Below are 25458 nucleotides of genomic sequence, written 5' to 3' on the forward strand. Positions count from 1 at the left end.
TTGCAGTAGTCCAGTTTTGAGATGACAAGAGCCTGGACTAGTATCTGTGTGGCCTGTTCGGTGAGATACGGTCTGATTTTTTGATGTTGTACAGGATGAACCTACAGGACCGTGTAGTTGTTGAGATGTGGTCTGTAAAGGTCAAGCTGTTATCAAGAATCACCCCAAGGTTCCTGGCCGTCCTGGTTGGCTTGAGTGTGGTTGAGCCGAGCTGTACAGTGAGGTTGTGGTTGACTTGAAATATTTCACTTCATGTGTAACGAATCTACAATATATGAAAGTTCTACTTTTTTAATTAAATGATGGAAAAAAGTCAAACTTTTCCACGATATTCACATTTTTTGAGATGCACCTGTATGTAACTTGGAAAATTAATGGTAAATTGCAGTAGGTGATAAATGCCTATAAATGAGAGGAATTGTTAATGTTTTTGGTCTGGCTCACTAAATATTAGACTAAGTGTCTAGTAACTAAAATGAGATTGGCACTCCTGTCCTAAAGACTTCGTTTGACTTGAATTAATTAAATGAGCTAAAGTTTGTAATAACGAGCATTAAATGGCGAACACACCTTTGACGACCTTTGATGTTACAAATGACTTCAGAACTTCAGTTTCAATACAAAACTCCTACAGGGACGTACTGTACAATATATACAGTGTGTGGCATCTAGAATTTTAGCGCCATCTTCTGGATGATGTCTAGGTTCTCTCACTTCAACTTGCTATTTGTTGTACAGGTGTGAATACTGCATATGGTCCTGATTTTTTAACTCTTCCACACTCAGGGCTAAAGATAGAAATCCCAAGCCCCGTGTGTGTATTACATATGATTTTGTTCTTGCTGTTAGTCCCTAGGATCACTCACAACTCAGCTTCTGGATGATGTTTTTCACATGTATCTCAGAAACTCTGGAATAGTGTTAGTAGTATTAGTATTAGTAGTACCAGCTACTACCACACAGATAATACCACATAGGTGTTTTCCTATCCTGATTAAAGACTTGCATGTTAAGCCTGGCTTTTATTTAGTTTACTAGACCTTTTATTTTCCTTTAAATAAATTTCATATGATTTTACACTTTATATTTCATGACTAGTAATATTATTTTTATTTATTAACTTATTTCTATGCAAAGCCCTTTGAGATTTTGGATTCAAAATGTGCTAGACTATATTAATAAAGATTGTTGTTGTTATTGTTGTTGCTGCTGTTGTTGTTATTGTTATTTTGAGACAAGGGAGGGTAGATTGTCTATATGACATTTCCAACATTTTATCAAATATAAAATCACATTGTGTAATAATGACATGAATAAAGAACCGACACATCCCCGGAGTTTCCTTAGCAGTTGAGGAGAGTAGGTATTTAAGTTCACTATATTATACATGGTGAATTTTATACATTTCCAACAATAACACACAGAAGAGCAGAGCAGTATTTTTACACTGAGACATATTCAATCTCCTCAGTGCTGCGCCAGCAAAGTTTTCAGATCATTAGATGAAATTAGCTTTCACTGTAATGCTTTTTGGGCAGATGTGTCTAATCTTACAATCTGGATGAGACTGGACAACTCTGTTTCAGGGCTTTTTGGCACTATTCTGGTGTTCACTGTGTAGGAAAATGAAATACTAAATGTAATATACCAGAACAACAAGAGAAACAACAAAAAACTTTGTTTAATTATGCAGCATCAGTGCGCCTGCTCTGTAACCACATGCAAAGTTAGCTATCTTTATTTGTTAAGTTTAAATAACTTCACAACTGAGATAGTCCTCATTGCAGATCCACGTCCAGAGGGTGGAGCTAGGTCTGATCCAACTGCTCCTATAAACCCGAACCCTAACCTCTAACCCCAAACTTGAAGAATTTGTATTATTACCCAGTTGTGACATAAACCCCTCCTGCAGAACCAAACATCGAGGGGGTGGAGTCAGACCCAATCCAGCTCCTCCTACCAGGGTGGAGTCAAAACAAAAGTCCAGGGGGTGGAGTCAGACCCAATCCAGTTCCTTCTTCCTGGGTGGAGTCAAAAGAAAAGTCCAGAGGGTGGAGTCAGACCCAATCCAGTTCCTCCTTCCTGGGTGGACTCAAAAGAAAAGTCCAGGGGGTGGAGACTCAGTGTGCTTCAGGTTGGATAAGCGTGTTGTACTGTGTTGGAAAACGTTACCTGAGCTAGAGTTTGGGGTAACACTTTAGAATACAGATCCATCATTAATGATTAACTACACAGGAAGAAATGAAGAACACAATATTAACATTCTAGTAACTTCTATTAACCAACTAGAAACTCTGATTAATGAATCAATAAGTAATAGCACACAGATGAATGCGGTAGCTCACTATTAACTAATCAATAACTACTTTTATTTCATGCCTCCCAGAGAAGTACTAAGAAACTATATACAGTTTCATAATTAATGTGAAACCACTACTGTTAACAAATAAACAAGATTGTTTACATAATCAATAGGTAATAGCAGACTTATGATTTGGGTAAGCTGTTTGTGAGGGACCAAGGCAGTCAAGGCACACAGTTTAATGACTCAAAATATATATTTACAAATAAAATCAAATAATCAAAATCAATACACAGGCCTATAAAAGAGGTCAACTTGTAATGCGGGCCACATCATATTCAATTCGTTATAAACTGAACAGAACTGAACTCAAATAACTGGAGGACTGAACAGAAGCAGACAAATAAATCAACAGAGGCACTACAGACAGACTAGTCCACTTTAGACACCCGGAGGGGGGGCACTACGAAGTTCAAAGTACAACATTAAAGAAAAGATCAGCTAAATAATTGAAATAAAGATAGAAACCAAATAAATAAATAAATATGGTTAAGAAAGTAAAGAAAACGAACACAAACCCTCCCACTCTCCCCACAGTCAGTCTGTGTCATGTAAAGGACGCGCCAACACAAGCAAGTGCCGGTTAGGTAGTTTAACACAAAAACAACAAAGTCCAAAGGGTCATGTAAATATCCACAACTTTAAACAGGCAGAAGTCAAACAAGGCGAGTCAAAACAAGGCGAGTCAAACACGACAGCAAGGCTTGGTCTAGACCAAAACAGAGCGAATACTTCACGAATACACAGTGTTCAAAAAGTCTCTTATACAGCGTGGAGTGAGTGAGTGTGAAATTGGCAACAGGTGTGTATGATTAGAACTCCAGGGAAGGTGTGTGTGTGTTGGGGGCATGGGGCGATTGTGTAGTCGTCTTCTACCATGTTGTAGTTGGTGGTGCATTCTGGGAAATGGAGTTGCTGGTTTGCTGTGACATGACACTCTGCCCCTTGGGACCGTCAAGCGGAACTGAAAATAGCAGTCATTGCGGCGAGTCGGTCTCTAATGCGCACGGACCACATCGGATTTTCCGCAAGGCAGCTACACACACCAGCATCCGCTCCTCAGCTCATCCCACTCAAGAATAACTGAACTCAAAGAAAACAGTGTTAACAAAAGTGTGTACAGTACAACATAAACCAGAATGTGTGCACTCCAACTAGTTTAATGATGCACTGGAAGTAATAAATATTTGAATAAACATAAACTGAGCCTGAGTCTTAATATGTAGTGATTACTGATATGCAAATGTAAACCACTGAGTGAACGGAAACAAACAAACAAACAAAAAACTGAAGCTAATGCGTTTCCCTAAGTTATGATGAATAAATATTATATGCAACCAAACACTAAAGTCAGTGTAAGCTTTTGAAGTTTTTGTAAGGGTTTGGTAAGTAATTCCTTCTGAAGGATTTGGTAACACTCGACTTATTATTAGTGGGCTAGCATGATTCATACAATAGTTATTAATAGTTATAAAACCTAATCCTGAAGTATAGAATCTTCTAAGCATAAGGTCGAAGACTTACATAGAAGCATATATTTCTGTGAGGTATGTTAAATAAATAAATAAATCACTGTATAGGTTACAGTATGTGTGGCATTTGGGGTATGGCTGATGACTTGAAATGTTCCGGTAGTCTCCATGACTCTCAGGTGATTCAGTGAGAAGTGTGGACCTAAGCGGTCTTCTCTTTATTTAAAGTATTAATAATAATGTGGGGGGGTTACAAATAAGGTTGAAGTTCAAAGGCATGAAGGGAAATTGGCCACGAGTAAGGTCCCGAAATGTGCATTTAAAAAGCCATTTCTTTACAATGATCCATAGTTAGTAAATAGTTCTCCAGGAGGAAGGATAAAATGTAGTAATTATTAACAGTTTACCCAAATCATAACTCTGCTATTACTTGATTATGTAAACAATCTTGTCTATTCGTTAACAGTAGTGGTTTCTCATTAATTATGAAACTGTATAGTTTCTTAGTACTTCTCCACAGTAAGCATGGTGGTTTAGTGGTTAGCACGTTCGCCTCACCAGGGTCGGGAGTTCGATTTCCGTGGCTCTGTGTGTGCGGAGTTTGCATGTTCTCCCCATGCTGCAGGGGTTTCCTCCGGGTACTCCGGTTTCCTCCCCCAGTCCAAAGACATGCATGGTAGGTTGAATGGCATGTCCAAAGTGTCCGTAATGTATGTGATTGTGCCCTGTGAAGGACTGGCACCCTGTCCAGGGTGTACCCTGCCTTGTGCCCGATGCTCCCTGGGATAGGCTCCAGGTTACCCATGACCCTGAAAAGGATAAGCGGTATAGAAGATGGATGGATGGACTGTGGCTCAGGTGGTAGAATGTCTACTAATCGTAGGGTTGGCGGCCCACATGACTCCACATGCTGAAGTGTCTTTGGGTAAGACACTGAACCCCAAGTTGCTCCCAATGGCAAGCTAGTGTGTGTGTGTGTGAGTGTGTGAATGGGTGAATGAAAAAGTGTTAAGTGCTTCGTAGAACCGCTAAGATTAAAAAATACATCCTAGGTCACAGATTAAGAATACCATCAGTCTTAAAACTCTGTTAGGCAGTAAAAAAAAAAACACACACACACACAGACAGTTCTAATTTAAGTACTTTAGGAAAAGGTCTTTAGACGTGGTTTGGAGACCACCAGTGACTCAGCTGTTCGGACATCTAAGGGAAGTTCAGTCCACCACCTAGGTGCCAGAACAGAAAAGAGTCTTGATGCATGTCTTCCTTTTACCCTGAGAGATGGTGAGACCAGTCAAGCGGTGCTAGAGGTTCTGAGGGAGCGTGGTGCAGTGCAGGTGTGATAAGTGCTTTGAGGTAAGTGGGTGCTGGTCCATTTTTGGCTTTGTACGCAAGCATCAGTGTTTTAAATCTGACGCGGACAGCTACAGGAAGTCAGTGGAGGGAGCGGAGCAATGTGGTGGTGTGGGAGATGTAAGGAAGGTTGAAAACCAGTCGAGCAGCTGCATTCTTGTTCAGTTGCAGAGGTCGAATGGTGCTCAGAGGAAGACCGGCCAGGAATCAGTTGCAGTTGTCCAGTCTCAAAATGACAAGAGACTGAACCAGGACCTGCGTGGTCTGTATGGATAGAAATGGAGGAATCCTTCTGATGTTGTAAAGGAGAAATCGACATGAGAGTGTCAGATTAGCAATGTGAGAGGAAAAGGACAGTTGACTGTCCATGGTTACCCCAAGGTTGTGTGCAATAACTGAATTTCTCCATAGTAGTAGTTATTAATAGTTTCTTAGTAGTTCTCTGGGAAACATGAAAGAAATAGTAGTTATTGATTAGATAATAGTGAACTACTGCACTCATCTGTTCACTACTACTTATTAATTCGCTAATTAGAGTTTCTAGTTAGTTAATAGTAGTTACTAGAATGTTAATATTGCATTATTCTTTACATCATCTTCAACCTCCATGCTTCGAGCTACAAAGTGGGGAAAAAACATGGATGCCTCCGTGTTCATCTTTTGTTAGCAACAATTAGCCAGCTAACTGTGATGAGTGATGTATATGTTCCTTCTCAAAACAGTGAGTTATAGATTTAACAAGTGAAGATATCTGTATGTTGATTGATCTAAAGCGAAATACATGTACAGTGCATCCGGAAAGTATTCACAGCGCTTCATTTTTTCCACATTTTGTTATGTTACAGCCTTATTCCAAAATGGATTAAATTAATTATTTTCCTCAAAATTCTACAAACAATACCCCATAATGACAACGTGAAAGAAGTTTGTTTGAAATCTTTGCAAATTTATTAAAAATAAATGTATGTACAACATAACTCGTTTAAAAGTAAGAGGTTTTACTGTGTTTATTGTTCATGCTGTGAGCGGCCATGTTGATTTGATGTCACTTGCTGAACTCTGGGTTGAGGAGACCGCCCTGAGTTCCTGAGTAGAAATTTCAAGCTGAGGGGTAAAGTTGATAATTACATTATTGACTTATCGTACGATATACGGACGTGACCGCGATCATTATTGCAGACCTCGATATCGCCCATTGTGTTTACATTTGTGTTTGCTTACATAACAATGAATATCACCAACATTTTAGCTATTCGCTCTGCTTCTGTCCTCTCGTCTGCTCTAGGGCTGTCGAATTAAAATTAACATTTCAAATATTCATCGAATTTAAGTTAAAAATGCACCAAATCTGCATGCATTTGAATTTGAGATGTGTAGCAAGCAATGTTTTTTGAAGAAGAAAAATCTAGAAAGAATAGTTCTAGTGTATGAAATAATCCAGTCGTAGTCAATAATGTCGGGGATTGAGCCGCTTAAGCTGCGTGAGCTGAAGCTGAACAGCGAATGAACAGCGGTTAAACTAAAGCGCTTTACTAGTGGGTTAATTAACTCACCCAAACACATCCTACACACATACGAGATTAATCAGACATTTACACATAACATGAACCTAATATAACAACTCACTTCTGCACAAAATGATACTAATACACAAATGAGCTTGAGCTTAAGTAATGCACCACGTAGAACAGTAAGTCACGTTGTGAATACGCTCTTTCTGTAACAACGCACTAAACCACCGGCGATGAATAACTAAAGCATAAAGAATTCACAGTGTTGTATTACAGTAATGAACTCATTGTAATGATACTACATCCGGAGATCAGGTTTTCACAAGGCCAGTTTTCACATGCCATTGCTGATAAGACTGGACACCTCGGATTAAATCGAATGCAGCAATGTCAGCAGGGTGATAGCTAGGAACTTCTGGGCCCCCTGAAAAAATATTGATGTGGGCCCCACTGCCCTCCACCCAGATCATATACGGTATAAGACATGTGCTTGGAGGCCAACATCTACATATTATTTTAAAAGTGTAATATCATATCACTTTCATACAGTCTATTTACTTGTGAATAGTTTTATTTCAAAAGTGAAATGTTTAGATAAATATTACATCAAAACAATGGCATTAAGCCGTTAATAACTTCTTATGAAACATTGTTTAAAGTCCTCGATCAATTGTTCAAGACAAACTAATCATAATCATAATAACAAAAGACAAGAAAACCATAAAATAGTCAAATAAAACATTTCTTTGTAAAGGTACCAGCAATATAATCAATAGTCTTTCCAGTCAGTTTGGTGTCTAACAGCTGAAGTAATCATTCAGAAATGGAAAAGAATGCAGTCAAATATAAAATAAAACCACTTCAATTACTCACTGTCTTCATAACCTTGGATTATTATTTGATTATTATTTGATGATCATTTGATTGCTTACAGCCATGCAGATAGGCTTACAGATACATGCTCCTGCTCTTTAAAGATAATGAATCTGAATATGAGTACACTTCAGTGAGACCTCTGAAGTCTGAAGAGTAAACCGTTCTCTGCTGTGTGTTTATTATTTCCTTCTTTCAAGGGCTTCGTCAATTCCTTTAATAACTTTAGGACTATTTAAAACAGTTTCAGATATTCATATATGACTGTAAGTCATTCCCTTCAAAAACTTTATTCCAGTCTCTACATTAAATAGTTATTATTTTAAGGAGCTGTGTGTGTGTGTGTGTGTGTGTGCGCGCGTTTTGTGTGACGTGCTTAAAAACCTTTTATTTTGAAGACCTCCCGACTCACGGGGATCCTCCATGTTTTATCAGACGTCCAAGTTATTGCGATTAGACCACTGTGCGTGTGAATGGTATAGAGATCAGATCACCTACGCAAAAAGTCTTTGGTGTTTGATTGGATTTGCTCTTCCGTCACAGACCCTCCCGTGTCTTCAGCACGCAGGAAGCGCGAGAGACTCGGTGGGTGAGGAAGGAGATGTGACCTGGACACCTCAAACCCCTCCAGAACCTTGTCCCAGATCTCCTACACCCCACTGTGTGAATGGTAGGTGTGTGTTTCTCTGGGTTTACTATCTTATTTTACACTTCTCCAGCCACAGAGAGTCTGTGTTCCGGTAAAGCTTGAGAAACCAGGAAGTAGCCTTATCATTACTGTATCATTACTGTATCATTACTGTAGCAGATTGGGTTGTGTTGAGATGTTCTGTTTGTTTTGAGGTCACACTGGAGTCCATTTTATAGGTTTATAGGAGGAAGGTGAATATTCTGAGGTTATTCTTCATCATCATCATCAGCTATATTATCGAGTTGAACTCTTTTACTGACTTTGTTTATGACTTTGATTATTTCCTGACTTTGTTTATGACTTTGTTTATTTCCTGACTTTGTTTCAATCCAACAACAAGCCGTAACTCCATTCTTTACTCTTACAGTGCTATAGTTTCACTTACAAATGTTGTGTTGTAACTAATAGACCATACAGTATGTGTGTGTGTGTGTGTGTGTGTGTGTGTGTGTGTGTGTGAGTTCAATTTAAGGTTCTTTAATGGCGTGCAAACTGTTGCCAGAAAATGGTTAAATAAAATAATCACTCTAATCATGAGGACTTTACATGCCTCCAAAAACACTATACAGCCAAAAGTATGTGGACACCTGACCATCACATCCCACATACAGATTTATTCCCCGTTTGCTGTTATAATGCGCTCCAGTTTTCTGGGAAGGCTTTTGGGGCGTGGCTGTGTGGATTTGTGTTCATTCAGCTACAAGAGCGTTAGTGAGGTTGAGATCAGGCGTTGATGTTGATGGGAGGAGACTCCAGGTCCAGTTCATCTCAAAGGTGTTCAGTGGGGTTGAGGTCAGGTGCAGGACACTCGAGCTCTTCTACCTTCTTCCAACCTAAACACACCACGTCTTCATGGCGCTCAGTCTGTGCATTTTGTCATACTGGAACAGGTGTGGGCCTCTTAGTTCCAGTAAAGGGAAACAATAATGTTACAACTTCCAACTTTGTGGTAACAGTTCGGGGAAGAACCACATGTGGATGTGATGGTCAGGTGTCCACATACTTTTGGCTATATTGTGTATATCTACCAGAATTAAATAGGAAATTAACTAGTAATGCAGTTTAGGGTCTGTAGGCCTTAAGGTCTGTAACCAAGAGCCAGATGTTCCAGGTGTAGTGTCACGAATGGTGAAATGATGAAATGTTGATGCTGGTGTTATTAAGAAAAACATACAAAATCAGAACGTAAATGGCTCACATAAGTGACTAGACAAGTTTGTATCTGTACAAGGTCTGCATGGTCTGTCAGATGAATAGTATGTGAAGGCAGGATGAATTGCTTCATGTCATGATAGCTGTGCTCGTATCGGCTCACACAGTATGTCTACCAGCGCAGTGGCATGTATCAGCGTGTAGATATAAAATTAGGCTACGTACAAAAATAGTGACATCTCCATAAGGTAATGATCGAAAAATAGCAAAAGGAGAAGTCAGATTATACTGGAACCGTGAGGAGGACATAAAAACAAAATCATGAAGATATTTTAGACTATGTGAGTGAATACAGAGCATTTTGGTGGTGCTGGCTAGGGATGGGTGATATGACAAAAATAATACATACACAATATTTATCATGATATTTAGGTTTAGTGGCCAGCTGCCAGAAAAACAGTAGTGTTTCATTCATAATTATATTTATATTTCTACAATATATACAAAAATAAACTGTTTTTTAAAAAGTGTTTTTTTAATCCAATAATTTTAATAAACTTGGTGTTGTGGTTAGTGTTGGAGTTTTGGTTAATTTTGTGGTTGGAGTCATGGTTAGTGTTGCAGTTGTGAATACTGTTGGAGTTGGGGTTAGTGTTGGAGTTGTGGTTAGTGTTGACATTGTAGTTAGTATTGAGGTTGGAGTTGTGGTGAGTGTTGCAGTTGTGAATACTGTTGGAGTTGTGGTTAGTTTTGTGTTTGGAGTTGTGGTTAGTGTTGTGTTTGGAGTTGTGTTTAGTGTTGTGTTTGGAGTTGTGGTTAGCATTGTGGTTTGAGTTGTGGGTAGTGTTGTGGTTTGAGTTGTGGTTAGTGTTGGAGTTGTGGTTAGTGTTGGCGTTGTGGTTAATGTTGGAATTGGAGTTGTGGTTAGTGTTGTGGTTGGAGATGTGTTTAGCATTGTGGTTGGAGTTGTGGTTAGTGTTGGAGTTGTGGTTAGTGTCGGAATTGGAGTTGTGGTTAGTGTTGTGGTTGGAGATGTGTTTAGCATTGTGGTTGGAGTTGTGGTTAGTGTTGGAGTTGTGGTTAGTGTTGGAGTTGTGGTTAGTGTTGGAATTGGAGTTGTGGTTAGTGTTGTGGTTGGAGATGTGTTTAGCATTGTGGTTGGAGTTGTGGTTAGTGTTGGAGTTGTGGTTAGTGTTGGAATTGGAGTTGTGGTTAGTGTTGTGGTTGGAGTTGTGGTTAGTGTTGGAGTTTTGGTTAATTTTGTGGTTGGAGTTGTGGTTACTGTTCTTGTTGGAGTTAGGTTAGTGTTGTTGTTGGAGTTGTGGTTAGTGTTGTTGGAGTTAGGTTAGTGTTGTTGTTGGAGTTAGGTTAATGTTGTTGCTGGAGTTGTGGTTAGTGTTAGAATTCTGGTTAGTGTTGGATTTGTGGTTAGCATTGTGGTTGGAGTTGTGGTTAGTGTTGAGGTTGGAGTTGTAGTTAGTGTTGTGGTTGTAGTTGTGGTTAGTGTTGGAGTTGTGGTTAGAGTTGAGGTTGAAGTTGTGGTTAGTGTTGGAGTTGTGGTTAGTGTTGACACTGTGGTTAGTGTTGAGGTTAGAGTTGTGGTTAGTGTTGGAGTTGTGGTTAGTGTTGAGGTTAGAGTTGTGGTTAGTGTTGGAGTTGTGGTTAGTGTTGACATTGTGGTTAGTGTTGAGGTTAGAGTTGTGGTTAGTGTTGGAGTTGTGGTTAGTGTTGTTGGAGTTGTGGTTAGTGTTGAGGTTGGAGTTGTGGTTAGTGTTGAGGTTGGAGTTGTGGTTAGTGTTGGAATTGTGGTTAGTGTTGACATTGTGGTTAGTGTTGAGGTTGGAGTTGTGGTTAGTGTTGTTGGTGTTGTGGTTAGTGTTGTTGGAGTTGTGGTTAGTGTTGAGGTTGGAGTTGTGGTTAGTGTTGGAGTTGTGGTTAGTGTTGAGGTTGGAGTTTTGGTTAGTGTTGTTGGAGTTGTGGTTAGTGTTGAGGTTGGAGTTGTGGTTAGTGTTGACATTGTGGTTAGTGTTGAGGTTGGAGTTGTGGTTAGTGTTGAGTTTGGAGTTGTGGTTAGTGTTGTTGGAGTTGTGGTTAGTGTTGAGGTTGGAGTTGTGGTTAGTGTTGAGGTTGGAGTTGTGGTTAGTGTTGGAGTTGTGTTTAATGTTGTGGTTAGTGTTTGAGTTGTGGTTAGTGTTGAGGTTGGAGTTGTGGTTAGTGTTGATGTTTGAGTTGTGGTTAGTGTTGGAGTTGTGTTTAGTGTTGTGGTTAGTGTTTGAGTTGTGGTTAGTGTTTAGGTTGGAGTTGTGGTTAGTGTTGATGTTTGAGTTGTGGTTAGTGTTGGAGTTGTGTTTAGTGCTGTGGTTAGTGTTTGAGTTGTGGTTGTAGTTAGTGTATATTTTGCTGCAGCTTTTCAGTCGCGTTAGAACACATTCCTTTTTGGTCACTATCTCCTTGACCTGGAAACACAGAACACTGTGCTGATCTTTACGCTCAATAACTACGGTGTAAACTGAATTAGCCAAGTTGAATTACACTACTTTTGTATTTAAAGCAGCGCATCAGTTTCTTATGTATTAAAAAGTGCCGTTTTCTCATGTCTGGCTCAGCGCCAGTGACAGATTGCTCTCGTCCTGTTCAAGCTGTAGGGTGTAGTGGGGGAAAGATTCGGGGTTGTGATGATGTAATGATGACTGGCCATGCATGTGTGTATGCTGTGTGCACAGCTATTAAAGAAAAATGAACACGGCGTTATATCAGGCTGCTGAATGTAGTGGACACCAATGAAACCGCGTACCGCAATTCCTCAGCGCATCTCGTGTCACAGGTTTGCAGTGCGCACACACATGGCACACACATCCCTTACGCTTCCCCCCGACTGATAAATAAATTCTCTCATGTGACACTTTTTTGTTTTTTGCGTAAGCGACCGCCATTTTTCTCGACAAAAACTGTTTCCATACTGTTTTTGACGTAAACTTTCTGAGCTAAAGTTAAACGAAAAAAGATTACGTTGACGCTTGTGAAATTTTATAGATAATTTGCATTTTCATCAGCTATATCAGTAAACATGTTAATGCGTTAAACCTTTTATCACAAAAAAAACCCCAAAACAACCCTTGGATGGAACCGTGGCTGTGTCTGTGGTCTGAGGCGGATTATAGTCAACTGGCAGGTTTTAAAACATGATTGGATTGAACAGCTTGGCAACCCTCATTTCTTTATGACTGTCTCCTCTGTGTGTGTGTGGGTGTGTGTGTGTGTGTGTGTGTGTTATACTAGTCACATATGGTTCTCTGTAATGCTGATGCTTCCATGGAATTAGATTTGATGTGTCATTTTTACTCAGAAGACTGTATACTCGTGTGGCTCAAACCCTTCATCATTTTCTCATGAGACCAAAGGAAAAAAAAAAATTAAGGGCAGGCTCGTTTATTAACATGCTTCCAGGGATCACATGTGTACTGAAAATTAACTTTTCGAAATCATACCCCGTCATGTCTCATGGTTTAACCGTGAGCCAAAATGTTGTTGTTTTGTTTTTTGCCTTTGTTGCAGTTTCACACCAGTGAAAGCAGATCTCACTTATTTTAAAAAAAAATTTAATGCTTAAAGCATACCAACAAAAAAGCTGCTTAAAAAAAATACCTGTGTGTTGCAGGGTGTCGTCAGCTCCACCCAGTGTCACTCACCGTTTCTGCTTAATGAGTTATTTTCTCACACAGACTATACCTTCAACTAGGGATGCACCGAATGTTGTGTGAACAATGACGTGTTTGATGACGCGTCCAAATAGCCTAGCAACCAGAGCGAGACCCGCGAATGTCACGACCTCGATGAGGGGCCGCACGCATGCACGAGCTACATGCACGAGCTACCTGCTCGTCGGATGTTGACGGAAGTTTACTGTGGACACGTGCGTTTGTTTTGTTTCTGTTCCGGAGTATTCTGTCACGTCGCGAGACGTAAGGGAGTAGAGTATGGAAACAGGTAAAGACATACAGTGAGGGAAAAAAGTATTTGATCCCCTGCTGATTTTGTACGTTTGCCCACTGACAAAGAAATGATCAGTCTATAATTTTAATGGTAGTTGTATTTGAACAGTGAGAGACAGAATAACAACAAAAAAATCCAGAAAAACGCATGTCAAAAATTTTATAAATTAATTTGCATTTTAATGAGGGAAAAAAGTATTTGACCCCCTCTCAATCAGAAAGATTTCTGGCTCCCAGGTGTCTTTTATACAGGTAACGAGCTGAGATTAGGAGCACACTCTTAAAAGGAGTGCTCCTAATATCAGTTTGTTACCTGTATAAAAGACACCTGTCCACAGAAGCAATCAATCAGTCATATTCCAAACTCTCCACCATGGCCAAGACCAAAGAGCTCTCCAAGGATGTCAGGGACAAGACTGTAGACCTACACAAGTCTGGAATGGGCTACAAGACCATTGCCAAGCATACTGGTGAGAAGGGGACAACAGTTGGTGCGATTATTCGCAAATGGAAGAAGCACAAAAGAACTGTCAATCTCCCTCGGCCTGGGGCTCCATGCAAGATCTCACCTCGTGGAGTTGCATTGATCATGAGAACAGTGAGGAATCAGCCCAGAACTACACGGGAGGATCTTGTCAATGATCTCAAGGCAGCTGGGACCATAGTCACCAAGAAAACAATTGGTAACACACTACGCCGTGAAGGACTGAAATCCTGCAGCGCGCGCAAGGTCCGCTGCTCAAGAAAACACATATACATGCCCGTCTGAAGTTTGCCAATGAACATCTGAATGATTCTGAGGACAACTGGGTGAAAGCGTTGAGGTCAGATGAGACCAAAATGGAGCTCTTTGGCATCAACTCAACTCGCCGTGTTTGGAGGAGGAGGAATGCTGCCTATGACCCCTGGAACACCATCCCCACCGTCAAACATGGAGGTGGAAACATTATGCTTTGGGGTTTTTTTTCTGCTAAGGGGACAGGACAACTTCACCGCATCAAAGGGACGATGGACGGGGCCATGTACCGTCAAATCTTGGGTGAAAACCTCCTTCCCTCAGCCAGGGCATTGAAAATGGGTCGTGGATGGATATTCCAGCATGACAATGACCCAAAACACATGGCCAAGGCAACAAAGGAGTGGCTCGGGAAGAAGCACATTAAGGTCCTGGAGTGACCTAGGCAGTCTCCAGACCTTAATCCCATAGAAAATCTGTGGAGAGAGCTGAAGGTTCGAGTTGCCAAACGTCAGCCTCGAAACCTTAATGATTTGGAGAAGATCTGCAAAGACGAGTGGGACAAAATCCCTCCTGAGATGTGTGCAAACCTGGTGGCCAACTACAAGAAACGTCTGACCTCTGTGATTGCCAACAAGGGTTTTTAAACCAAGTACTAAGTCATGTTTCGCAGAGGGGTCAAATACTTATTTCCCTCATTAAAATGCAAATCAATTTATAACATTTTTGATGTGCGTTTTTCTGGATTTTTTTGTTGTTATTTTGTCTCTCACTGTTCAAATAAATCTACCATTAAAGTTATAGACTGATCATTTCTTTGTCAGTGGGTAAACATACAAAATCAGCAGGGGATCAAATACTTTTTTCCCTCACTGTATTTATTTAAGGGCAGGCAGACAAATCCAAATCGTAATCCAAAAAACGTAGTCAAGACAGGCAAAGGGTCGGGCGATCGGCAAACAGGCATAAACGGGGCAAAGCAGGAATCAGAGTCGCGGTCACAGAAAACAGGGTCACAACACAAAACAAGAAACATGAACAAGTACTATGGACTGGGAGCGGAAAAACCAGCGGGGACTAAATGAACTGATCGATAGCTCAAACTAACTAAATCTATCAAGGGACATAACATTAACAATGTATCTAACTCTACTATATCTACTATAATACTCCGCGAGGTGTACAGGGAAGCGAGCGGTATATATCCCCAATATAATCAGCCGAATAGAACCAAATAGAACCATTTTCTGCACTCTAGTCAATGCACCTTTTAATGCACGTTTTTTGTTGTAGGCTACAGTGTGTTCCATTCTTTCAACAGTCAGTTATTGGCCTAACATCGGCTATTCAAAGGGATCAAAGATGACCACATCAAAATATTTTTATTTTACTCATTTATTTATTTAAAGTTATATTGTGCCTTGTTGGTAGCCTATGCCTGCTGGAATGAAAAAAAATGTTCAGTGTTAAATAAATATTTTGAAATTGTAGTTTTTGTAATTGATTTTTTTCTTTGAAAAGCAAGACAAAATAGTAAAAAGCACATTTTGACTATTTAATTTATGCAATGGTGAAAAAAATGGCAAAATAAATGGGAAAAAATGCGAAAAAAAAACGTGTTCGGTTTCGGCCTTCGGCTTTCGGCCAAGTTTTTCATTATATTCGGTTTCGGCTTCGGCCAAGAATTTTCATTTCGGTGCATCCCTACCTTCAACAGCGGATGCTAGCGAGCGTCCAGCGGCTGAACAGCTCAGACGCACAACAACATTGTCTGGTGAATAGAGCACTCCGTTTGACTGCATAGAGACTTAAACCCATGGGGAACGCTGTCCGTTTTGTAACGTATGTAGGCGTGATGTAAAGATGGCCGGATCAGAGCTGTTTCATATTAAAATGAAGATCAGAGGAAGAGAGTGGGGAGTGACACACTCACCACACCGCTGAAATGGAAATTCATCAGTAACAGCCAGGCCAGTGGTAACAAGTTTGCAGTACCTTTACAAATGAAGAGTAGAAACACACACGCACACGCACACACACACACACACACAGTTGATCAGATTGAAATACAATTATCCCATTGTTGCGGCGAGAACAAGGACAATAAAAGGTGTTCAGGAAAAGTGTTGAGAGCCTTTTCTTTAGGCCTTCCAGAAGAGTGGAGTTTATTATAACAATAATGGAGACTAAATCTGGAACGGCATGTTCAACAAGCACTTGAGTGTGATGGTCAGGTGTCCACATTTGGAGTAAATTGTATTGCAGAACACAAGATTGCATTTTTGTTTTTAAAGGATTTGTTTAATACAGTCGTCTAAAAGCATACGCCTAATAATAACTTGTGCATTAGACCATTGAATACACAGGATATCCTGCATTTTCCACACACTGCATGTGTGGAAAATGTAAATCTGCAGTAAGAGCATATACCAAAAGAGTGCAGCTGTATAACGAACCACATCTACAACCGCACACCGCCTCGTACAAACCCCGGCTGGATTGTCCGTATATGGGTCCGGGCAAGTGAAGTAAAATGGTGGACCGTTGGTACAGCAGTAACATGTTTTTACAAGATAAGAGAAACTTGGAGAGAATGACACATTTCTGTGGTATAGGTAGTCGAGAGACAAGAAAAAGGTCACAGTGTTCTTCTTCTTCTTCTTCTTCTTCTTCTTCTTCTCGAGAGAGAGAGAGAGAGAGAGAGAGAACTCACATAAACTCATGAGTTAACGTAAGAGAGCGTGCCATATTAATAGTGATCAATAGCTGCGTTTACATGGACAACAATAATGCACTCTTAACCCGATTAAGATCATACTTTGATTAAGAAACTACCATGTAAACAGCAATTTTTACTTACCTTAATCTAATTAAGGTCATAATCGAATTAAGCTCTAATCGAATTAAGACAGGTGGAGTACTCCTATTTTAGTGGCATTATGGACGTGTATTACAGACATGTACACACCTTAATCACATTATGAACGTCGTGTGGGAGTTTTCACCGCATTTTGCGACAGGACACGATCACACACGGCAGTTCTCAACATTTTACGGCGAACAAGAGAGCACGGCTGCGTCCCAAACCGCGTACTGACCTGCTATAGGCCTGTAGTGGGGAAAAACACATGTATCTCAGCTACTATATAGACGGTAAGTACGCGGTTTGGGACACAACCCACGGCTTCAAGCAGTCGTCTCTTAGCACGTACAGCATGAAAAATAATTAACTGCACTTTAAGCGTTCGTAAAAAAAAATTAAATAAAAACACCCAAAACTGTATACGGTCCCATGACGAAGACGAACTGTATGTTGATACGTGAAATTCTGGAGGGACGTCGGACGGCGTGGTGCGGTGACGTAATGACGTGTGCTGTTAATCTAATTATGTTCTATAGCACGTAAAACGGGAACATGACAGGAGTATTCTAAAAACGACTCATGTAAACACCATAGTCACAATATTATCTTAATCAGAGTAAGGTCAATAATTAGATTACTGCTGTCCATGTAAATGTAGTCAGTGTCTGTCTACGGTGTCAGGTTTGGTGGTTGCATCTTACGTTTTTCATTCATGTAATATGTGTGGTGAGCCTGTACTTTAGCTATACGTTCATGTAAATCTACGGTCTTTATAGCCATAGTAAACATAAATGTAAAGTAGGAGGGGGGCTGCATCCAGGCCTGCATATAACAGAGGGTTTCCTTCTTAGAAAAGTTTCCAAAAAGGTTTTTTTTTTTTTTTCCAGAAACTGCATAGTTTGAGGCTAATTTGGATTTGCTGCTCAGAAAATGTGGACCCTGAATGGCCATTTTAGGTAAAAATAGGTCTAAACATATGTGTGGATTTAGAGTTTATTTATTATTATTATTTACTATTATTAATTTCGATGACACATTAAATCAATATGTAAATCAAGATCAAAAAATAAAAAAATAGGTCTTATATTAATCTTTATTGCTCTCTTGGTGTGTGTTTCTTGTTTCATTGGAAAATGTTTTTTTAAGGTGTTGTTTGAGTCTGTTCTGTCGGTTCATTCGAGTATACTCAACAGTTTCACCTTCGCTGGATCAACATGGGTTTGTTTCCTGTGTTCATCCAGAGGGAGAGAATAGCCCTGTTCCTATTGGATTAGTTTATCAGGGGAAGTCTCTAATACACATTTTACACGTCTGTGCAGTCATAAAACTCTCACATCTGGTCAGCATTAAAATGACCACAGGTAGGATCGAGTTTCTATTGGGTTGTATTTTCTACAAATCTGGACGTCTGCATCATGTGGTCACGTGATTACGACATGACATTCAAGCGGTCCTAGAGGCTCTGGAGTAGAGAAGTAGATATTGTCTGTTATTTCAGTTTGGGGGCGAACCAGTGTTACGGAAACAATATGAAAATACAATTAAACAAGATTACGAGATGCATTCGTTTTCGCTTCGTGACTCAGGAAGTGTTTAATATCTGGGGGAGGGTAACTGATAGACATGCTACGAGACAGAATATGGCAGACGGGGTTTTTTTCCAACACGAGGTAACATCTGCATAGAAAATCACGGACATGTGCACGTGGACTAAAATGATCAGACGATCAGACGATGAGTTTGTCGAAAAACAGTAGATAATGCAGACTGTAATTTTCTCAGAGGAGGATGGAGAAAAATACAGACATGGCCGATTTGGATGTATAAATAATAAGTTACTCCAGGACTCCATGTAGTTTATTCCCATTTGAGTCGGCTACTGATCTACATGTTGATGTTGATTTCATTAACCAGCGTAGTCCAGGGACGCGGGCTGGTGGCACTGGACCCACTCTGCCATTCCTATTGGGAGTAAATGTCCCTTTACAGGTAGCCCATGTCTGTAATAAATGCTTTCAGTGCTTTTCCCAGGTCCCAGCACACCTGAGGCAGGTGATTAATGACATGACTGACAACGGCACTCTGTATTCTTTTGTTCTTGAATAGAGAACAAAATTGAATAGAGACGTTGAATAGATTGTCTGACAGGTTCCACAACATCCGGATCAGGGACCCCATTCGTCACGTACCACGTTCAAATGCAGCGCTGGCGTACGCTGCTCTCACAAACGTCATCCCGGCTCTCTGCTGGTTGTCTTGATTTGAACAAACTACAACAAAGACCTAGATTTCTTAGTTGCTTTTTCAGTTAAATGTGCATTAGGCAAGATCTGACAAAAAAAAAAAAATAGTCAAGATTGGGTCTCTATTGACATGGCTTTCAAGCACACTTGTTTTTTTAACTGCTTAAACATGCAAAACTGGCTCATAATGATTCATGAGGATGTTTCACGAGTGCCGTCACTGTCCTTTTTTCTTTTCAATAAGATCTTATGAGCTCTAAGCTCCAGGATAAGCATGTTAGCATCGGTGTGTCTATAAAATGACTGACAAGAGGCCCATCCAAACACAAACGGGCATTCTGGACTGTACGACACTTTTCCAAACGGCTTTCTCAACCACATAATACATTTGTTCTGAGACCATGGCTTAAACCTGTAGTTTGTTTTTAAATCATGTTCTGTATATCCCTATATATATTTTTACCAGGTTATTTGTACTAGTAATTAATGAAAAAAAATGTATTGGACCTTTATTTGGGATTCTGTAAGCCTTTGAACTAGAAGCAGTACAGTACAGTGTGGATAAAGCACAACAATATTCAGGTATGTTCAGTGTATTGATAGTACAACGGACTGCACTGTAGTCTGTCTTTCAGCCAGTGGGTGTGTTTCTATTGCAGTCATGACACTAGTTTCCTGACCTCAGTGTGGGGGGTGTTTGGGAAATCTGATGCCACAGTCTTCCTTCCATTAAGCTCTTAAGAAATATATATGTGTGTGTGTGTGTGTGTGTGTGTGTGTTTACAGTACACCTCTAAACCTACTGGAACGGCAAGGCCAATTCATTTGTTTTTGCTGTAGACTGAATACATTTGAGTTTGAGATCAAAAGATGAATATGAGAAGAGAGTTTATTATTTCAGAGTTTATGTTAAACGACAGAACATAGCACATTGTGTATCAGACCACCCAATTTGTAGGCCAGCAAAAAATATTGGAACATATGACTGACAAGTTTGTTCTGATAGAGTGACTGTTTAAACAATAAATAGCTCTGAACATCTACTCTTGGTTTTAGTTTAATTTGTTGTTAAAAAGTACAAACCAACGTGAAGATCAGCGAGCTGTCTATGGGAGAGAAAAAAAGCAAGTCAATTTGAAGCTGAGAAAAGAGGGAAAATCTTGTCCTGAAAAAGAAAGAAAGCACTGGTGTACTAACAGCCAGACATGGAACATGAAGAAAACAACAACAGCTGATGACAGAAACTGAAAGCTGTGAAGAAAAACCCAAAAACAACAGTTAGTGACATCACCAACAGCCTCCGCAGGGCAGGGGTGAAGGAATCACAATCCACCGTTCGAAGAAGACTTCAAGAGCAAAGATATAAAGGCCATACCACAATATGTGAACCACTCATCAGAAGTAAGAATCAGAAAGTCAGATTAGAATTCACAAAGAAATACAGAGATGATCCACAAAAGTTCTGGAATGAAGATGAACCTCTACCAAAGTGATGGAAATGCCAAAGTGTGGAGAAAGAAAGGATCTGCTCATGATCATATGTCATTTCCTGACCAATGGGTTGTTGGTAAGACCAATAAAAGCTTAATATTTTTCCATTTTGGGCGTGCTTGTATGTGTGTGTGTGTGCGTATAAACAGTACGTATATATATATATATATATATATATATATATATATGTATATATATATATATATATATATATATATATATATATATATATATAAATATAAAATGTATATATGTTATATGTTGCCATTATCTGTTAGCACTACTTCAGTGTTGGTTTTTAAACTCTCCAGCAGCTATGGAGAACAGCACTCATCACCAATTAGATGAGAAACCTGACACGCAAATCAAATCTAATGAACCACAACGCTTGAACGCTGTATTGGTCCAAGTGTCCTTCGCATTAATACATCACTTGAGGGTGATGTTTTTTTAGTGCCCCTTAAAAATAATCATTTAAATAATAATAATAAATTATTAAATGTTTATATATATATATATATATATATATATATATATATATATATATATACACAGTGAGGGGAAAAAAGTATTTGATCCCCTGCTGATTTTGTACGTTTGCCCACTGACAAAGAAATGATCAGTCTTAAAGGGAGTGCTCCTAATCTCAGCTTGTTACCTGTATAAAAGACACCTGTCCACAGAAGCAATCAATCAATCAGATTCCAAACTCTCCACCATGGCCAAGACCAGAGAGCTCTCCAAGGATGTCAGGGACAAGATTCTAGACCTACACAAGTCTGGAATGGGCTACAAGACCATTGCCAAGCAGCTTGGTGAGAAGGTGACAACAGTTGGTGCAATTATTCGCAAATGGAAGAAACACAAAAGAACTGTCAATCTCCCTCGGCCTGGGGCTCCATGCAAGAGCTCACCTCGTGGAGTTGCAACGATCATGAGAACAGTGAGGAATCAGCCCAGAACTACACGGGAGGATCTTGTCAATGATCTCAAGGCAGCTGGGACCATAGATACCAAGAAAACAACTGGTAACACACTACGCCATGAAGGACTGAAATCCTGCAGCGCCCGCAAGGTCCCCCTGCTCAAGAAAGCACATATACATGCCCGTCTGAAGTTTGCCAATGAACATCTGAATGATTCAGAGGACAACTGGGTGAAAGTGTTGTGGTCAGATGAGACCAAAATGGAGCTCTTTGGCATCAACTCAACTCGCCGTGTTTGGAGGAGGAGGAATGCTGCCTATGACCCCAAGAACACCATCCCCACCGTCAAACATGGAGGTGGAAACATTATGCTTTGGGGGTGTTTTTCTGCTAAGGGGACAGGACAACTTCACCGCATCAAAGGGACGATGGACGGGGCCATGTACCGTCAAATCTTGGGTGAGAACCTCCTTCCCTCAGCCAGGGCATTGAAAATGGGTCGTGGATGGGTATTCCAGTATGACAATGACCCAAAACACACGGCCAAGGCAACAAAGGAGTGGCTCAAGAAGAAGCACATTAAGGTCCTGGAGTGGCCTAGCCAGTCTCCAGACCTTAATCCCATAGAAAATCTGTGGAGGGAGCTGAAGGTTCGAGTTGCCAAACGTCAGCCTCGAAACCTTAATGACTTGGAGAAGATCTGCAAAGAGGAGTGGGACAAAACCCCTCCTGAGATGTGTGCAAACCTGGTGGCCAACTACAAGAAACGTCTGACCTCTGTGATTGCCAACAAGGGTTTTGCCACCAAGTACTAAGTCATGTTTCGCAGAGGGGTCAAATACATATTTCCCTCATTAAAATGCAAATCAATTTATAACATTTTTGACATGCGTTCTTCTGGATTTTTTTTGTTGTTATTCTGTCTCTCACTGTTCAAATAAATCTACCATTAAAATTATAGACTGATCATTTCTTTGTCAGTGGGCAAACGTACAAAATCAGCAGGGGATCAAATACTTTTTTCCCTCACTGTATATATATATATATATATATATATATATATATATATATATATATATATATATATATATATATAAAACTGTTATAATGTATAATGTAACTACATTATTAGCTAGGAACAAGTCTACACTATGGATCCACTAATCGTAGGGTTGGTGGTTTGATTCCCAGCCCACATGACTCATGACAACCTGCCGAAGTGTCCTTGGGCAAGACACTGAACTCTAAGTTGGTCCTGACGGCAAGCCTTGCGTGGCAGCTCTGCTACTATTGGTGTGTGTGTGTGTGTGTGTGTGTGTGTGTGTGTGTGTGAATGGGTGAATGAGAACCAGTGTAAAGCACTTTGTAGAACCGCTAAGGTTAAAAAAGCACTATATAAGTGCAAACCATTTACTTTCAATACAAACAGTGCTTTTGAATGTAATTTGTTAATGGTTTTAATTTTGTTGGTAAAGATTCTGTTCTATCCCATGGGGGAAAATCACTGCTTTTCTTCAGTATGAAGACACTCTCTCAAACCAAGTTTCAGCCAGGTTTAAAGCATGAAACACTAAAATCTAGATGATTTTTAAGATGACTTGTCAGAGATGCCATCCTTCTGGGAGTTTTAGGTAAGTTTTTGAGGACAAGATGAGGTCTGTGTACTACATATACAACTACTGGCGTGAGAACTGTGCAACCCAAACCCGGAGAAACGATTTACGACTGGTTTACAGATGTTAGGAAATGCTGATTTTCTTCATACTCACGTGTGTAAGGTGATGAATGCCAGTCTCGTTTGGCTCGCTTTCTTTATTTAAAAAAAAAAATAATTCTGTAATTAATGCAAATAATGTAAATGTAAACACTTGTGATAGTTAATTAACTGTCAGAATGGAAACACGTTAGCTACTTTTACGGAGGTACTGTAATAGAAAATTGTGATTGCTACTGTGTTAACAAATTTGCCCCAAACTTCAAGAAGAATGGGCCATCAAAGAGGAGTTCAACTCAGAATTTGTGGTTTGGGCAGGTGTGTAACTGAATGGAGGATGTCTAGACGTGGGTGTTTCAAGAGTACGAAGCAAGGGGCGTCCACAGAGCAATGCGAGGCGCCTCGGGAGTCAGGGATTCACGTCTACCTGTTCTGGACCAAAGGTGGAGATTGCTATCTGACTCACCAGGATGGTGAAGTGACGGCGGAGGAACTTTTGATCCAGGCAGCAGAAGTTGTCGGTAAGAGCATTGGCAAGCACCTGAGACTGGTGTGTGTTTAGAGTAAAGGGATGTAAGAGATTTAAAGTGTGTTTGGTGTCTTGTGCAGGGATCACACCTGTATGCCATGTTCTGTTTGCGCTGTACGACCCGTCGTGCTCTTGTTGGTACAGTCCTAACCACAGATTCGACCCCAAAAAACAGTCGAGCCTGATACTTCACTTCCGCATGAGGTTAGTGTGAGACTGTGGTCCTGTTTTGTTTTTTTTTGTTGTTGTTTTTTTGGTGAGGTGGGAGGGGCTTATCATTCATTAGCTTGAATGATACATACATATAACAACACTATTTGAGAAAAAGAGTTAGTATTTTTAAAATGTGCAGGTTCTACTTTCGGAACTGGCATGGACTGAATGAGACGGAGCCGATGGTGTCGCGTTATGCGAGTCACACCGGGAGCGAGTATGGAGCTGCGCCTCTGCTGGAGTTCACGTCTCTGGAATACCTATTTGCTCAGGTGAGGTTGTAAAGTCTAACAGCCAAATCCTGGCTTTTTATTTGTTGTTGTTGTAATATCTGCATTTTACTAAGATAGATTTGTATTGAGGAACTCCATGGTGAGGGTTGGATCACTGTTTTATCATTAACAATCCCAGAACAATCCCATAATTTTCCTTTTTGTCTAGATTTTGTGATGTAGAAAAAATCATCCACACCTTGCATAAACCAGTCAAATTCTACCTGCTTTCTTTGAATAATTGTGTGTATGGCGCAGGCAAAATGTGATTTTGTGAACGACGTGATATCGCTGGAGGATGTGACGGATGAGACAGAGCTCAGCGGCTTTAAAAACGAGAGCTTGGGCATGGCTGTGCTGCACTTGTCCCACAAGGCTCTGCAGAATGGCACCTCTCTACAGGAAGTGGCCAGACAGACCAGGTGTGAGCTTCATTTTTTTTTTTTAATTTTTTTGCAGTGCATAGAAGGTTATTTGTAAGAAGAGACTAAAGAATTTGCATGCAATAAATAATCTCACAAGTCATGCTGACATCCAGGGACTGTAATTGACGTATGGTTAAAAGGAAGTGAATTCAGATCCACATTGAAATCTGATCAGTAGTGGGTTAAAGACATGCACCTGTGATTGATGTGCACCTAATTGAGGTGACTAATTTCTTTGTGTGGACATGAAACTTCTCCAGCTTCCTGCGCTGCATCCCCCGCTCGTTCTCTCGCCACATCAGCCGAGACAACTATCTAACAAAGTTACGCATCCGCCGTGTGTTCGCCAAATTCGTGCGTAGCTTCCAGCAGCATACGGTGGGCCAGGGCAAACTGGGCTCTCAGGAAATCATGTATAAGTACCTGTCCACGCTGGAGCGTCTGGCTCCCCGCTTCGGCACTGAGACCTTCTCCATCTTCCACCTCGACTTGAGGCGACACAGCGATGGCAGCAGTTCGTATCTGAACGCCTCACGAGCACACGAGCCCCTGGAGGAGATTACCTGCAGTCGGCCCACACACGAGGTCATGGTGTCTGGCACCACTGGAATCCGATGGAGGAAGAACCCGGACCCGAGGG

General features: G+C 40.5%; 1 protein-coding gene across 2 annotated transcripts in view; it reads left to right on the forward strand.

Annotated features, from left to right (window-relative positions):
* Positions 1 to 8092: 8092 nt before the first annotated feature.
* tyk2 (tyrosine kinase 2) overlaps positions 8093 to 25458 on the forward strand; it is a 28636-nt gene continuing 11270 nt past the window's right edge. Inside the window, exons 1-6 of one of the 2 annotated variants that reach the window (XM_053612301.1) lie at positions 8093 to 8241; positions 23698 to 23900; positions 23989 to 24112; positions 24261 to 24393; positions 24652 to 24815; positions 25079 to 25457. In XM_053612301.1, the coding sequence (XP_053468276.1) occupies positions 23717 to 23900; positions 23989 to 24112; positions 24261 to 24393; positions 24652 to 24815; positions 25079 to 25457 (984 nt within the window). In that variant the 5' untranslated portion in view covers positions 8093 to 8241; positions 23698 to 23716. Of the gene's footprint in view, positions 8246 to 23697; positions 23901 to 23988; positions 24113 to 24260; positions 24394 to 24651; positions 24816 to 25078; position 25458 lie in introns of both variants that reach the window. The other variant, XM_053612300.1, reaches the window with a different exon arrangement.

The sequence above is a fragment of the Ictalurus furcatus genome, chromosome 24 (assembly GCF_023375685.1).
Source record: "Ictalurus furcatus strain D&B chromosome 24, Billie_1.0, whole genome shotgun sequence".
Lineage (NCBI taxonomy): Eukaryota > Metazoa > Chordata > Actinopteri > Siluriformes > Ictaluridae > Ictalurus > Ictalurus furcatus.